A 15,088-nucleotide genomic window follows, 5' to 3' on the forward strand; every position below is an offset into this window, starting at 1 on the left:
GCAAGCTAAGTAGGGCACTCCAGAGTCCCTCTCCCCAGCAACGCCCTCCAGCTCCTCCTGGGGGATCCCAAGGCGATCCCAGGCCAGATTGGACATGTAGTCCCTCCAGCGAGTCCTGGGTCCACCCCAAGGTCTCCTCCCAGTTTGCCGTGCCCGGTAAACCACCAAAGGAAGGCGCCCAAGAGGTATCCTGATCAGATGCCCGAACCACCTCAACTGGCTCCTTTTGACGCGAAGGAGTAGCGGCTCTACTCCGAGCTCCCTCCGGATGTCCGAGCTCCTCCCCCTATCTCTAAGGCTGAGCCCAGACACCCTACGGAGGAAACTCATTTCAGCCGCTTGTATCCGCGACCTCACCCTTTCGGTCACTACCCAAAGCTCATGACCATAGGTGAGGGTTGGAACGAAGATTGACTGGTAAATTGAGAGCTTTGCCTCCCGGCTCAGCTCCCTCTTCACCACAACGGTCCGGTACAACGTCCGCATTACTGCTGATGCTGCACCAATCCACCTGTCAATCTCCCGCTCCATCCTACCTTCACTCGTGAACAAGACCCCGAGAAACTTGAACTCCTTCAGTTGAGGCAACAACTCATCCCCAACCCAGAGGGAGCAATCCACCATTTTCTGGTAGAGAACCACGGCCTCAGACTTGGAGGTCCTGACTCTCATCCCGGCCATTTCACATCCAGCTGCAAACCACCCCAGTGCGGGCTGGAGGTCACGTTCTGATGAAGCCAACAAAACCACATCATTTACAAAGAGCAGAGATGCACTTCTGAGGTTCCCAAAATGGACACAGTCCTCACCTTCAACTGGGGAACAGGGTGAAAGACTCACAAATCACTGCACCATTTTCCACAACTTTTTCAACTTTGGTCAAATGGTCTCGAAAAATGCTGGAGCTTATTCCAGTAGTCATTGGGCGGTAGGTTGGGAGACACCCTGGACAGGAAGCCAGGCCATCACACAGGGCCAACACACACACACACACACACACACACACACACACACACACACACACACACACACACACACACACACTCACACCTAGGGACAATTTAGTACAGCTGAGTCACCTGACCTACATGTCTTTGGACTGTGGGAGGAAACTGGAGCCCCCGGAGGAAACCCACGCAGACATGGGAAGAACATGCAAACTCCACACAGAGGATGACCCGGGATGACCCCCAAGGTTGGACTACCCCGAGGCTCAAACCCAGGACCTTCTTGCTGTGAGGCGACCGCGCTAATCGCTGCGCCACCGTGCTGCGCCACCGTGCTGCCCCGAGTCAAATATGCAGATCAAAAATCAGATTTCCATTCGAATCCCTGTGTTGCCTCCGGCTTGGTCCGGCGTCCCTACAGACACAATTGGCCGTGACTGCAGGTGGGAAGCCGGATGTGGGTATGTGTCCTGGTCGCTGCAATAGCGCCTCCTCTGGTTGGTCGGAGCGCCTGTTCGGGGGGAGGGGGAACTGGGGGGAATAGCGTGATCCTCCCACGTGCTGCGTCCCCCTGGTGAAACTCCTCACTGTCAGGTGAAAAGAAGCGGCTGGTGACTCCACATGTATGGGAGGAGGAGGTATGTGGGAGTCTGCAGCCTTGCCTGGATTGGCAGGGGGGTGGAGCAGCGACCGGGAAGGCTCAGAAGAGTAGGGTAATTGACCGGATACAATTGGGGAGAAAAAGGGGGGGAAATGCCCCCCCCAAAAAAACATCAACACAATCAAATAAAAACGGGTTTCCGTTTAAAGTATGTGTTACTACGTGGCCATATTATAGGAAACAAATGGGAAGGGCTCAGCGCCCACCCTTATCTCACCCCACTTCTTCTGAAACACTGATCACAAATGAAGGTGTTGATTTTACTGAAGTAGGGGTGATTCTGTTCACACACACACACACACACACACACACACACACACACACACACGGACACACACACACACGGACAAAGACAGTCTGTCAGTCTGCATGAGAACCCACAGCGTAGCAAAGACCACACTGATGTGTGTGTGTGCGAGAGAGAGAGAGAGAGAGAGAGAGAGAGAGAGAGAGAGACAGAGAGAGAGAGAGAGAGAGAGAGACAGAGAGAGACAGAGAGAGAGAGAGAGAGAGAGAGAGAGAGAGAGAGAGAGAGAGAGAGAGAGAGAGAGAGAGAGAGAGAGAGAGAGAGGGTGTGTGTACTCACAGGACCACAAGGCTGCTGAGGTTGGCGAAGGCGTGGTCTGGAATTTGACTGATGTGGTTGAGAGCCAATGTCATCGCTTGGAGGGCGGGGAGATCACTCAGAGCACTGACTGGCACCTCAGTCAGCGAATTATCATCCAACCACAGGTGACGAAGGGCGTGGAGTCCCGAGAAACAGCCAATGGGAACACTGGAAATATGGTTTGCGTCTAAACGGCTGCAGACAAACAAACATTATAAGGGAATGAAAAAACCCAGGAACAATTTATTGTCATCTCATTCATATACTTGCGTACACAAAAGAGACGAAATTTGGTTTCTCCCAGCCCACAGCAGGGTGTTGTGTTGCTAGGGGGGCACTTGAAGACACACGTCCGTTAGCATACGCTTCTTTACTTGAACAACCACGTCACACTCCTTCTCCCCTCTTTACAGTCACTTACATCCTATCTTGCCCTCTAGCTCCCCCTACTGTCCTCCAACTGCATCAACTCAAGACATCACACAGAGCAACACAAAAGACAAAAATACATATCCAAAACCTCCCAAAAACGACACCATCAAAAACATACAAACCCAGAGAGAACTAAGCAAAAAAAAAAAAAAACAGTCAACAACACAGTCAATTCAGTAAATTTGCAACACAATAACACAAAACAAAAAAACAAAAAAAATCACTGTCCAAGAGAACGAACGCCAGCCGACTGTCGGAACTGCGGGTCTGCATGGGCTAGCAGTTAGCTTAGCCCGGTCTGCGTGGGCTAGCAGTTAGCTTAGCCCGGTCTGCATGGGCTAGCAGTTAGCTTAGCCCGGTCTGCATGGGCTAGCAGTTAGCTTAGCCTGCCCCGCTCTCCCAGCCGATCCAACACCAGCTCTTCCAGCCATCACACGATCACAGACATAAATCCTCGTAAAAGTAAAAGCTCTTCACACAACGACACAAAGTCCGGTGTGGACGTGGACAGACACTGCATGGGCGGCGCTGGGCGACGCCGCCATCTTCCCAGGCCGGAAGAACACTATCCTACATGGACCCAATACACTCTTGGCGTATTATTGTGCATGTTGTTCTCGATGCTGACGAGATTTACCAGGATAAATGTCAGCGACGTGTGCAGGACTACAAGGTGAGTAACGACGCCTGTATTCCAGCCGAGCTTAGAGCCTCGCTTGAGGTCTGTAAACTTGTTTTCCTTAGTCAGCTTGTAATTACTCACCCTTGTAATTGTGGATGTAACTTGGCACGTACAACCTGAAACCTTTCACCCGTTTGCTCGTGGTCATAGGTTACATTGTGAACACGTCCTTGCCATTTATCCTGCTACACCTTGTAGGTATCACTTATCCTGCTACACCTCGTAGGCATCATTTATCCTGCTACATCTTGGAGGCATCATTTATCCTGCTACACCTTGTAGGCATCATTTATCCTGCTGCATCTTGTAGGCATCATTTATCCTGCTACACCTTGTAGGCATCATTTATCCTGCTACACCTTGTAGGCAACATTTATCCTGCTACACCTTGTAGGCATCATTTATCCTGCTACAGCTTGTAGGCATCATTTACCCTGCTACACCTTGGAGGCGTCATTTATCTTGCTACACCTTGTAGGTATCATTTATCCTGCTACACCTTGTAGGCAACATTTATCCTGCTACATCTTGTAGGCATCATTTACCCTGCTACACCTTGTAGGCGTCATTTATCTTGCTACACCTTGTAGGTATCATTTATCCTGCTACACCTTGTAGGCAACATTTATCCTGCTACATCTTGTAGGCATCATTTATCCTGCTACACCTTGTAGGCAACATTTATCCTACTACACCTCATAGGTATCATTTATCCTGCTACATCTTGTAGGCATCATTTATCCTGCTACACCTTGTAGGCATCATTTATCCTGCTACATCTTGTAGGCAACATTTATCCTGCTACATCTTGTAGGCATCATTTATCCTGCTACACCTTGTAGGCATCATTTATCCTGCTACATCTTGTAGGCAACATTTATCCTACTACATCTTGTAGGCGTCATTTATCCTGCTGCATCTTGTAGGCGTCATTTATCCTGCTACATCTTGTAGGCATCATTTATCCTGCTACACCTTGTAGGCCTATTTATCCTGCTGCATCTTGTAGGTGTCATTTATCCTGCTACATCTTGTAGGCATCATTTATCCTGCTGCATCTTGCTACGTCTTGTAGGTATCATTTATCCTGCTACACCTTGTAGGCATATTTATCCTGCTACATCTTTGAGGCATTATTTATCCTGCTATACCTTGTAGGCGTCATTTACACCTTTTAGATATCATTTATCCTGCTACACCTTGTAGGTATCATTTATTCTGCTACGTCTTGTAGGTATCATTTATCCTGCTACACCTTGTTGGCATATTTATCCTGCTACATCTTTGAGGCATTATTTATCCTGCTACACCTTGTAGGCGTCATTTACACCTTGTAGGTATCATTTATCCTGCTAGACCTTGTAGGCAACATTTAGCCTGCTACATCTTGTAGGCATCATTTATCCTGCTACACCTTGTAGGCATCATTTATCCTGCTGCATCTTTGAGGCATTATTTATCCTGCTACACCTTGTAGGCGTCATTTACACCTTGTAGGTATCATTTATCCTGCTACACCTTGTAGGCAGATTTATCCTGCTACATCTTTGAGGCATTATTTATCCTGCTACACCTTGTAGGCGTCATTTATCCTGCTACATCTTGTAGGCATCATTTATCGTGCTACACCTTGTAGGCATCATTTATCTTGCTACACCTTTTAGGCATCATTTATCCTGCTACAGCTTGTAGGCATCATTTATCCTGCTACATCTTGTAGGCAACATTTATCCTGCTACACCTTGTAGGCATCATTTATCCTGCTACACCTCGTAGGCATCATTTATCTTGCTACACCTTTTAGGCATCATTTATCCTGCTACAGCTTGTAGGCATCGTTCATCCTGCTACATCTTGTAGGCAACATTTATCCTGCTGCATCTTGTAGGCATCATTTATCCTGCTACACCTTGTAGGCATCATTTATCCTGCTACATCTTGTAGGCATCATTTATCTTGCTACACCTTGTAGGCATCATTTATCCTGCTGCATCTTGTAGGCATCATTTATCCTGCTACACCTTGTAGGCATCATTTATCCTGCTACACCTTGTAGGCATCATTTATCCTGCTACATCTTGTAGGCATATTTATCCTGCTGCATCTTGTAGGCATCATTTATCTTGCTACACCTTGTAGGCATCATTTATCCTGCTACACCTTGTAGGCATCATTTATCCTGCTACATCTTGTAGGCATATTTATCCTGCTACATCTTTGAGGCATTATTTATCCTGCTACACCTTGTGGGCGTCATTTACACCTTGTAGGTATCATTTATCCTGCTACACCTTCTAGGCATCATTTATCCTGCTACACCTTGTAGGCATAATTTATCCTGCTACATCTTGTAGGCATCATTTATCCTGCTACACCTTGTAGGCATCATTTATCCTGCTACACCTTGTAGGCATCATTTATCCTGCTACACCTTGTAGGCATCATTTATCCTGCTACACCTTGTAGGCATCATTTATCCTGCTACACCTTGTAGGCATCGCGAACAACAAACCGGAAGTCAGAGGACTACAGTTATGCACAGAGCCTATTTGTGTGTGTGTGTGTGTGTGTGTGTGTGTGTGTGTGTGTGTGTGTGTGTGTCTGTCTGTCTATGTGTGTGTGTGTGTGTGTGTGTGTCTGTCTGTCTATGTGTGTGTGTGTGTGTGTGTGTGTGTGTGTGTGTGTGTGAGAGAGAGAGATTCCCAATATTATGACCACACAGTGTGAGTGAGAGCTGTCAATGTAAAGTGTGTGCAGACAGAAAGGAACACACACACACACACACAGACACACACACACACACACACACACACACACACACACACACCCTCAGGGCAGAAAGAACAAACACACACATGAGGAAGAAGAGGAGGACCATCGTGGTGTATGAGTGTGTGTTCATTAAGGGAAATGGATTCCAGTTTTGTTTAGTGAACGGCTACTGTCAACAATCCTCTCCACCCCCCCCCACCCCCCCCACACACACACACACACAAACACACACACTACAACACTCTTCTACTGTGTTTCTTCATTACATCTTCATCCACACATTGTTTCCATCTCTTCACATACTTAACATTTTTTTCTTAATCAAAAATGTTTGATAAACCATGTGAATCAGAAACATAAACAGTGTGTGTATGTGTGTGTGTGTGTGTGTGTGTGTGTGTGTGTGTGTGTTACTCACAGAGACTGTAGGTTTGGAAGGTTCTGAAACGCCTCATCAGGAACAGACCTCAACTGGTTGTTCTGAAGCATCCTGGTCTCACACACACACACACACACACACACACACACACACACACACACACACACACACACACACACACACACACACACACGTTGTGTTACATGCACATAAATAAATGTGGTATTGGCGTTCCACATTCAGTCCAAATGAATGGTGTCCGTGTTGGACACGAACATGCAGCGGGTTCACAGCACACAGCAGAGAGAGGACACGAAAACACAAGTAATGACACATAAAACACAAGTAATGACACATAAAACACAAGTAATGACACATAAACACAAATAATGACACATATAACACAAGTAATGACACATATAACACAAGTAATGACACATAAACACAAGTAATGACACATAAAACACAAGTAATGACACATAAAACACAAGTAATGACACATAAACACAAGTAATGACACATATAACACAAGTAATGACACATATAACACAAGTAATGACACATAAAACACAAGTAATGACACATAAAACACAAGTAATGACACATAAACACAAGTAATGACACATAAAACACAAGTAATGACACATAAAACACAAGTAATGACACATAAAACACAAGTAATGACACATAAACACAAGTAATGAAACATAAAACACAAGTAATGAAACATAAAACACAAGTAATGACACATAAAACACAAGTAATGACACATAAACACAAGTAATGACACATAAACACAAGTAATGACACATAAAACACAAGTAATGACACATAAACACAAGTAATGAAACATAAACCACAAGTAATGACACATAAAACACAAGTAATGACACATAAAACACAAGTAATGACACATAAACACAAGTAATGACACATAAAACACAAGTAATGACACATAAAACACAAGTAATGACACATAAAACACAAGTAATGACACATAAACACAAGTAATGACACATAAACACAAGTAATGACACATAAAACACAAGTAATGACACATAAAACACAAGTAATGAAACATAAAAAAGTAATGTCTGTGAATGTTCTCATTCATCCAGGTCGTCATGGTGATCCAAAGGAGGTGAATCAAGTGCAGCTGGACTTGGTATATATCCGTGAAGACGTTTGGCCTCTCATCCAAGAGGCTTCCTCAGTTCTGCCTTTCTGACTAGACCAAGCTAGTCTGACTGGACCAAGCTAGTCTGACTAGACCAAGCTAGTCTGACTAGACCAAGCTAGTCTGACTGGCTGCTGATGAGACTCAGAGTTTATCCTCTAGGAGTCGTTATCAGAGCTATTGATATGCGTGGCTCTTATGTGTACCGATGTCCAGCCAGGCCCGTCGCCATGCGAGCTATTGATTATTGATTTTCATTTGTTTAGCAGCGACGGTGGTTGGGGGTGTTAGTCTCGGCTTCATTGTTCAGTGGTGATGAGAGTGGTTGGAGCCGTTAGTGACCGACTGTTGTTCTTGGAGGCTAGGCTTCTTGAGTCTTCTGGGTACAGATGAAAGGACAGCATTGTAAGTGGGAGATAGGTGGTGTAGCAGACCTCCTCCTCTGTTGAGGGAGGGTTTTTCCAGTTTCACATAGATGGCTTCCTTCACCCCTCTTTCAAACCATCTATCTTCTCTGTCCAAAATGTGTACGTTGCTGTCCTGGAAGGAGTGTGTCTTCTCCTTTAGGTGTAGATAGACTGCTGAGTCTTGTCCTGGGGAGTTTGGTCTTCTGTGTTGGGCCATCCGTTTGTGTAGTGGTTGTTTGGTTTCTCCTATGTATAGGTCAGTGCAGTCCTCATTGCATTGTACAGCATACACCAGACTGCTTTTCCGGGTGTGTGGTACCCGGTCTTTGGGATGAACCAGTCTTTGTCGGAGTGTGTTGCTGGGTTTGAAGTATACCGGGATGCGGTGTTTGTTGAAAATTCTCCTGAGTTTCTCGGAGAAGTTTCCCGTATGTTTCTGGGGTCTCCGAAACACATACGAGGAATTTAACTTCTGTGTTGTTTAGGGTGAGGCCAGGAGCTCCACATTGTTCCAGTAGCACCGCTAACTCACTGATGTAGATATTGAACAGGGTTGGACTCAAACTGCAGCCCTGTCTCACCCCTCGCCCTTGAGTGAAGTATTCTGTTCTTTTGTCACCAAAATTAACTCCACACTTATTTTCCAAATTTATAGATTTGATTATGTCTCTCTCCCTGTCTCTGTCTGTCTGTCTCTGTCTGTCTGTCTGTCTCTGTCTCTGTGTGTGTCTCTCTCTCTGTCTGTCTGTCTCTGTCTGTCTGTCTGTCTCTGTCTCTGTGTGTGTCTCTCTCTCTGTCTGTCTCTCAGTCTCTCTCTCTGTCTGTCTCTCAGTCTCTCTGTATCCAGGTGAATGGACTTTATTGGCAGGAAGATTTTCAAACAACAATGCCAAAATACAAAACAATTGTTCACATAATTAATCAATCTCACCTACACACTTATTACTGTTATGAGTATCATACCACAGAGATGGATGGTAGTGTATCACACACACTTGCTTTAGGTGCTTTAGGTTGTCCGTCGTGTCCGATGATGACAATCCTGCCTCTGTCACTTGTGAGTCTTCTTATGGCTGTAAAGCCCAATCCGCGATCCACAATGTCTGCCACAGACAGAACAGGTGAAATCACTGACTGGGGGTGTAGGTGTGGTACTGGCTTCATGTCTCTTCAGACGTCTTCTGGTCCGTCGATCACCGCGGTCCTTCTCGAGGTTTTGCACCCCTTGTTGACAGAGCTGCCGCCAGATGGAGCGTTGGGCGGCAGTGTCTTCCAGCTGGCTCGGGTTCAGGCCGCACTTCTTTATGATGGTCTTCAGCTGGTCTTTGTACCGTTTTTTCTGGCCCCCTGCCAAGCGGCGGCCAAGATGTAGCTGGCCATACAGCACTTTACGCGGTAAGCGCTCCTTTGGCATCCTGATGACGTGACCGAGCCATCGAAGTTGGTGCTGGGTGACGGTAGCCTCCATGCTGATGCAGTTGGTCTTGCGGAGTATTTCAGTATGGGGCACTCGGTCACGCCAGGTTCTCCTCAGGATGCATTGTAGGCATCTGATGTGGAAGGCCTCAAGCATCCTGAGGTGGTGGCTGTACAGGGTCCACGCCTCACAGCTGTAGAGGAGAGTCGTGATGACAACTGCCAAGTAGACAGATATTTTGGTGTGGAGGTTGAGGTCTTTGTTTTGAAAGACCCTTCTCCTAAGTCTGCCAAAAGAGGATGACGCTTGTTTAATCCGGTTTTGCATCTCCCTGTCGATGCTGCAGTCGTCAGAGAGAAAGCTGCCCAGGTATTTGAAGGATTCCACTGTTGCAAGTGGTTTGTCGGAGATGTTGAAGGTTGGTGAATGAGATGGAGGAGTAGATGCCCACTGGCATACTACTTCAGTCTTTGTCACATTTATAGAGAGCCCCAGCCTACCATACGCCCTTGCAGCAGCTGCAAGGGTAGCTTGTAGTGCCTCGGATGTGTGGGCCACAACTGCACAGTCATCTGCGTACTGTAACTCCATGATGTGCTCCGATGTCATTTTTGTGACCGCTTGGAGCCTACGGATGTTAAATAGGTTTCCATCTAGTCTGAAGTCCACAGTAACCCCACTGTCCTTCCTGATTTCCTTGTGGAGCAGCAATGTCACACACAGGAGGAAGATGTTAAAAAGAACTGGAGCAAGGATGCACCCCTGACGTACCCCGGTGCACACCCTGAAGGGCTCAGATTCCTGGCCTCCAATGGTCACACGTGCCATCATCCCCACGTGAAATCTTTGAAGGATGTTGACAAACTTTCATGGACAGCCAAACTTCAGGAGGATGTTCCATAGGATGTCCCTGCTGACTGTGTGGAAAGCCTTTGACAGGTCGATGAAGACTATGAAGAGGTTCTGATGTTGCTCCCTACACTTCTCCTGGAGGTGCCGTGCTGTGAACACCATGTCCACAGTACTCCTATTCCTCCTAAACCCACACTGTGACTCAGGCAACAGCTCCTCTGAGATGTGTTTTACCAGCCTGTGTAACATGAGTTTGGCCAGGACTTTTCCAGCAACAGCCAGTAGTGAAATGCCACGGCTGTTGCAACAGAGGGACTTGTCTCCTTTGCCTTTATATATGGAGATGATGTTAGCATCCCTCCACTGCTGAGGGACAGTTTCGTTCTTCCATACGTGTGCGATGAACAGGAGAAGTGCACGGGTGCAGAGGTAGCCTCCCTGTTTAAAAATCTCTGCAGGGATACTGTCAGGGCCAGGGGTCTTGTTATTTTTCAGCGACCTAACTGCACAATGAACCTCTTCAAAGGTTGGTGGAAGGTCAAGGTCTTGGATGGTGGGGCGGACAGGTAGTTCATCCAAGATCGAGGGATCGGTTGGGGAGGGCTGGTTCAAAAGAGTCTCAAAATGTTCTGCCCATCTTTTTGTGATGAGTTTCTGGTCTTTTATGAGGGTGGTACCATCATCAGACTTCAGGGGGGAGACAGAGCAGTTTCTTGGGCCGTAGATGGTTTTCACTGCATCATAAAAGTTGTGCATATCATTTCTATCGGCATGGGATTGTATTTCATTTGCCTTCGATATCCACCACTCATTCTGCAGGGCACGCAATTTTGACTGCACCTCTCTCCTGGATGCTTGCCATTGTTGCCGGTGTGTAGCTGATGTGGGATTGTTGAGGACAGCACTGTGTGCTTTATGCATGCCTTTGAGTATGGAAGTTATTGTGCCTGTGTTGTCACTGAACCAGTCCTGGTGTTTTCTGCTCTTGTAACCGATGGATTGGGATGCTGCCTTGTAGAGTCTGGAGCTCACGGAAGACCATTTCCTGTCAATGGAATCATCCGTGCTCAAGAGAAGCTCAATGTCTTCCAGGTTTTCAGCCAGAGAGAGGCGGAGATTGTTCTGGACCTCAGCCTTTTCTAGCCGGGTACAGTCAAGCCTCTTCTTTCCTGACCTTTGGAGACGAACAGCAGGGCGTACCTCCACCTGGAGCCTGGTCATGATGAGCCGGTGATCTGTCCAGCACTCAGCACCTCTCATTGCACGAGTGAGTAAGACGTCTTTTGTATCAGCACGTCTCACAATGATGTAGTCCAATAGGTGCCAATGTTTGGAGCGTGGGTGCATCCAGGATGTTTTGTGCTTGTTTTTTAATTGGAAGAGGGTGTTTGTGATGGTCAAGCCATGCTCAGCACAGAGGCTTAGGAGGCGCAGTCCATTTGCATTGACTTTCCCAATGCCATGCCCACCAATGACACCACTCCACACCTTGTTGTCTTTCCCCACTCTGGCATTGAAATCGCCCAGCAAAAAGATCTTGTCCTCCTTGGGTATATGACGGAGAGCCTCATCTAGTGACTGGTAGAAGCGGTCCTTTACGTCATCCTCTGATGGCAGTGTTGGTGCATAGGCACCTAGGAGGGTGGCATAACGTTTCTTGGCCAGAGGGATCCTGAGCGACATGAGCCTTTCACTTATGCCAATCGGTGTTTCAGTGAGTCTTGGTAGGAGGCTGTTTTTTATTGCAAATCCCACACCGTGCTGATGTTGTCCTCCTGCAGGGTATCCCTTCCAGAAGAAGGTGTAGGTGTCCTCCTTCAGGGAGCCTTCATCCAGGAACCTGGTTTCACTGAGTGCAGCAATGTCAATATTGTAGCGATTGAGTTCCGCTGCAATTAGTGCAGTCCTTCGCTGAGGTCTTTCGGCATTAACGTCCAGCAGAGTTCTTATGTTCCATGTTGCCAGTTTAAAGGGAATTATTTTCTTTTTTTTATTTCGACCGCAGAGTGGAATGTCCCGATAGGTGCGGTAGCCTATCCAGGATGTTTTCTCTGTCTGTCTGTCTGTCTCTGTCTCTGTGTGTGTCTCTCTCTCTGTCTGTCTCTCAGTCTCTCTCTCTGTCTGTCTCTCAGTCTCTCTGTATCCAGGTGAATGAACTTTATTGGCAGGAAGATTTTCAAACAACAATGCCAAAATACAAAACAATTGTTCACATAATTAATCAATCTCACCTACACACTTATTACTGTTATGAGTATCATACCACAGAGATGGATGGTAGTGTATCACACACACACACACACACACACACACACACACACACACGCACACGCACACGCACACCATGTTGATATTGAATTGTAAAAGAGCAAGGCTGTGAATGATTATCACCAGTAAGCATACCAGACTTTATTAACCCTAACCCTAACCCCCGGTCAGTACACCTACACCCCCGGTCAGTACACCTTCACCCCCGGTCAGTACACCTTCACCCCCGGTCAGTACACCTACACCCCCGGTCAGTACACCTACACCCCCGGTCAGTACACCTACACCCCCGGTCAGTACACCTACACCCCCGGTCAGTACACCTTCACCCCCGGTCAGTACACCTACACCCCCGGTCAGTACACCTACACCCCCGGTCAGTACACCTTCACCCCCGGTCAGTACACCTTCACCCCCGGTCAGTACACCTACACCCCCGGTCAGTACACCTACACCCCCGGTCAGTACACCTACACCCCCGGTCAGTACACCTTCACCCCCGGTCAGTACACCTACACCCCCGGTCAGTACACCTACACCCCCGGTCAGTACACCTTCACCCCCGGTCAGTACACCTTCACCCCCGGTCAGTACACCTTAACCCCCGGTCAGTACACCTACACCCCCGGTCAGTACACCTTCACCCCCGGTCAGTACACCTTCACCCCCGGTCAGTACACCTACACCCCCGGTCAGTACACCTTCACCCCCGGTCAGTACACTTTCACCCCCGGTCAGTACACCTACACCCCCGGTCAGTACACCTTCACCCCCGGTCAGTACACCTTCACCCCCGGTCAGTACACCTACACCCCCGGTCAGTACACCTTCACCCCCGGTCAGTACACTTTCACCCCCGGTCAGTACACCTACACCCCCGGTCAGTACACCTACACCCCCGGTCAGTACACCTACACCCCCGGTCAGTATACCTACACCCCCGGTCAGTACACCTGCACCCCCAGTCAGTACACCTACACCCCCGGTCAGTACACCTACACCCCCAGTCAGTACACCTACACCCCCGGTCAGTACACCTACACCCCCGGTCAGTATACCTACACCCCCGGTCAGTACACCTACACCCCCGGTCAGTACACCTACACCCCCGGTCAGTACACCTACTCCCCCAGTCAGTACACCTGCACCCCCAGTCAGTACACCTACACCCCCAGTCAGTATACCTACACCCTCAGTGACTCACCTGTTCTGTCTGTGGCAGACATTGTGGATGGCGGATTGGGCTTTACAGCCATAAGAAGACTCACAAGTGACAGAGGAGGATTGTCATCATCGGACACGACGGACAACCTTAACTAAGTGTGTGTGTGTGTGTGTACTTACAGTACTCTGAGGTTGAATAGACCAGTAAAAGCTCCTCTTGGAATAAACGACAAATCATTTCCTGCCAAACGTCTGAGAGAGAGAGTGACAGAGAGAGAGAGAGACAGAGAGAGAGAGAGAGTGACAGAGAGACAGAGAGAGAGAGACAGAGAGAGAGAGAGAGAGTGACAGAGAGACAGAGAGAGAGACAGAGAGAGAGCGAGAGAGAGAGAGAGAGTGACAGAGAGAGAGAGAGAGAGAGAGACAGAGAGAGACAGAGAGAGAGACAGAGAGAGAGAGAGAGTGACAGAGAGAGACAGAGAGAGAGTGACAGAGACAGAGAGAGAGCGAGAGACAGAGAGAGTGACAGAGACAGAGAGAGAGCGAGACAGAGAGAGTGAGAGAGACAGAGAGTGACAGAGACAGAGAGAGAGCGAGAGACAGAGAGTGACAGAGACAGAGAGAGAGCGAGAGACAGAGAGAGTGACAGAGACAGAGAGAGAGACAGAGAGAGAGAGAGAGCGAGACAGAGAGAGTGAGACAGAGAGAGCGAGAGAGTGAGCGAGAGAGAGAAAGACAGAGAGAGGGAGAGAGCGAGAGAGTGAGAGAGAGAGAGAGAGACAGAGAGAGAGAGCGAGACAGAGAGAGAGAGAGAGTGAGTGAGAGAGAGAAAGAGAGAGAGCGAGACAGAGAGAGAGAGAGAGAGACAGGGAGAGAGTGAGAGAGAGAGAGAGAGAGACAGAGTGAGACAGAGAGAGAGAGCGAGACAGAGAAAGAGACAGAGAGAGCGAGAGAGAGAGAGAGTGAGACAGAGAGAGAGAGCGAGACAGAGAGAGTGAGAGAGAAAGCACAAATGTCCTATAATGGTTCAGCGTTAACATGTATGTGTGTGTTTGTGTGTATGTGTGTGTGTGTGTGTGCGTGTACATATATAAGTGTGGTCAATATGAGGGGGCCACAGAAAGTTCAGCCATCCCACAAATACCCAGCATGCTCCTCTGTGGTATCCTATCACCCCCGTGATGTTTCTGACACGTTTGTGGGGAATATCACACACACACACACACACACACACACACACACACACACACACACACACACACACACACACACACACACACACACACACGAGCTGACCCCATAAAGAGCAAAACATGATTTTGG

The 15,088-nt window shown here is 47.9% G+C and overlaps 1 protein-coding gene across 1 annotated transcript in view; it reads right to left on the bottom strand.

Annotated features, from left to right (window-relative positions):
• LOC130109021 (leucine-rich repeat-containing G-protein coupled receptor 5-like) overlaps nt 1-15,088 on the bottom strand; it is a 77,408-nt gene that overhangs the window by 38,333 nt on the left and 23,987 nt on the right. Inside the window, exons 2-3 of the mRNA XM_056275723.1 lie at nt 6,520-6,591; nt 2,195-2,410 (exon numbers count right to left, since the gene is read on the bottom strand). Coding sequence (XP_056131698.1) covers nt 2,195-2,410; nt 6,520-6,591 — 288 coding nt within the window. The remainder of the gene's footprint in view (nt 1-2,194; nt 2,411-6,519; nt 6,592-15,088) is intronic.

This window comes from Lampris incognitus, chromosome 3 (assembly GCF_029633865.1).
Source record: "Lampris incognitus isolate fLamInc1 chromosome 3, fLamInc1.hap2, whole genome shotgun sequence".
Classification (NCBI taxonomy): Eukaryota; Metazoa; Chordata; class Actinopteri; order Lampriformes; family Lampridae; genus Lampris; species Lampris incognitus.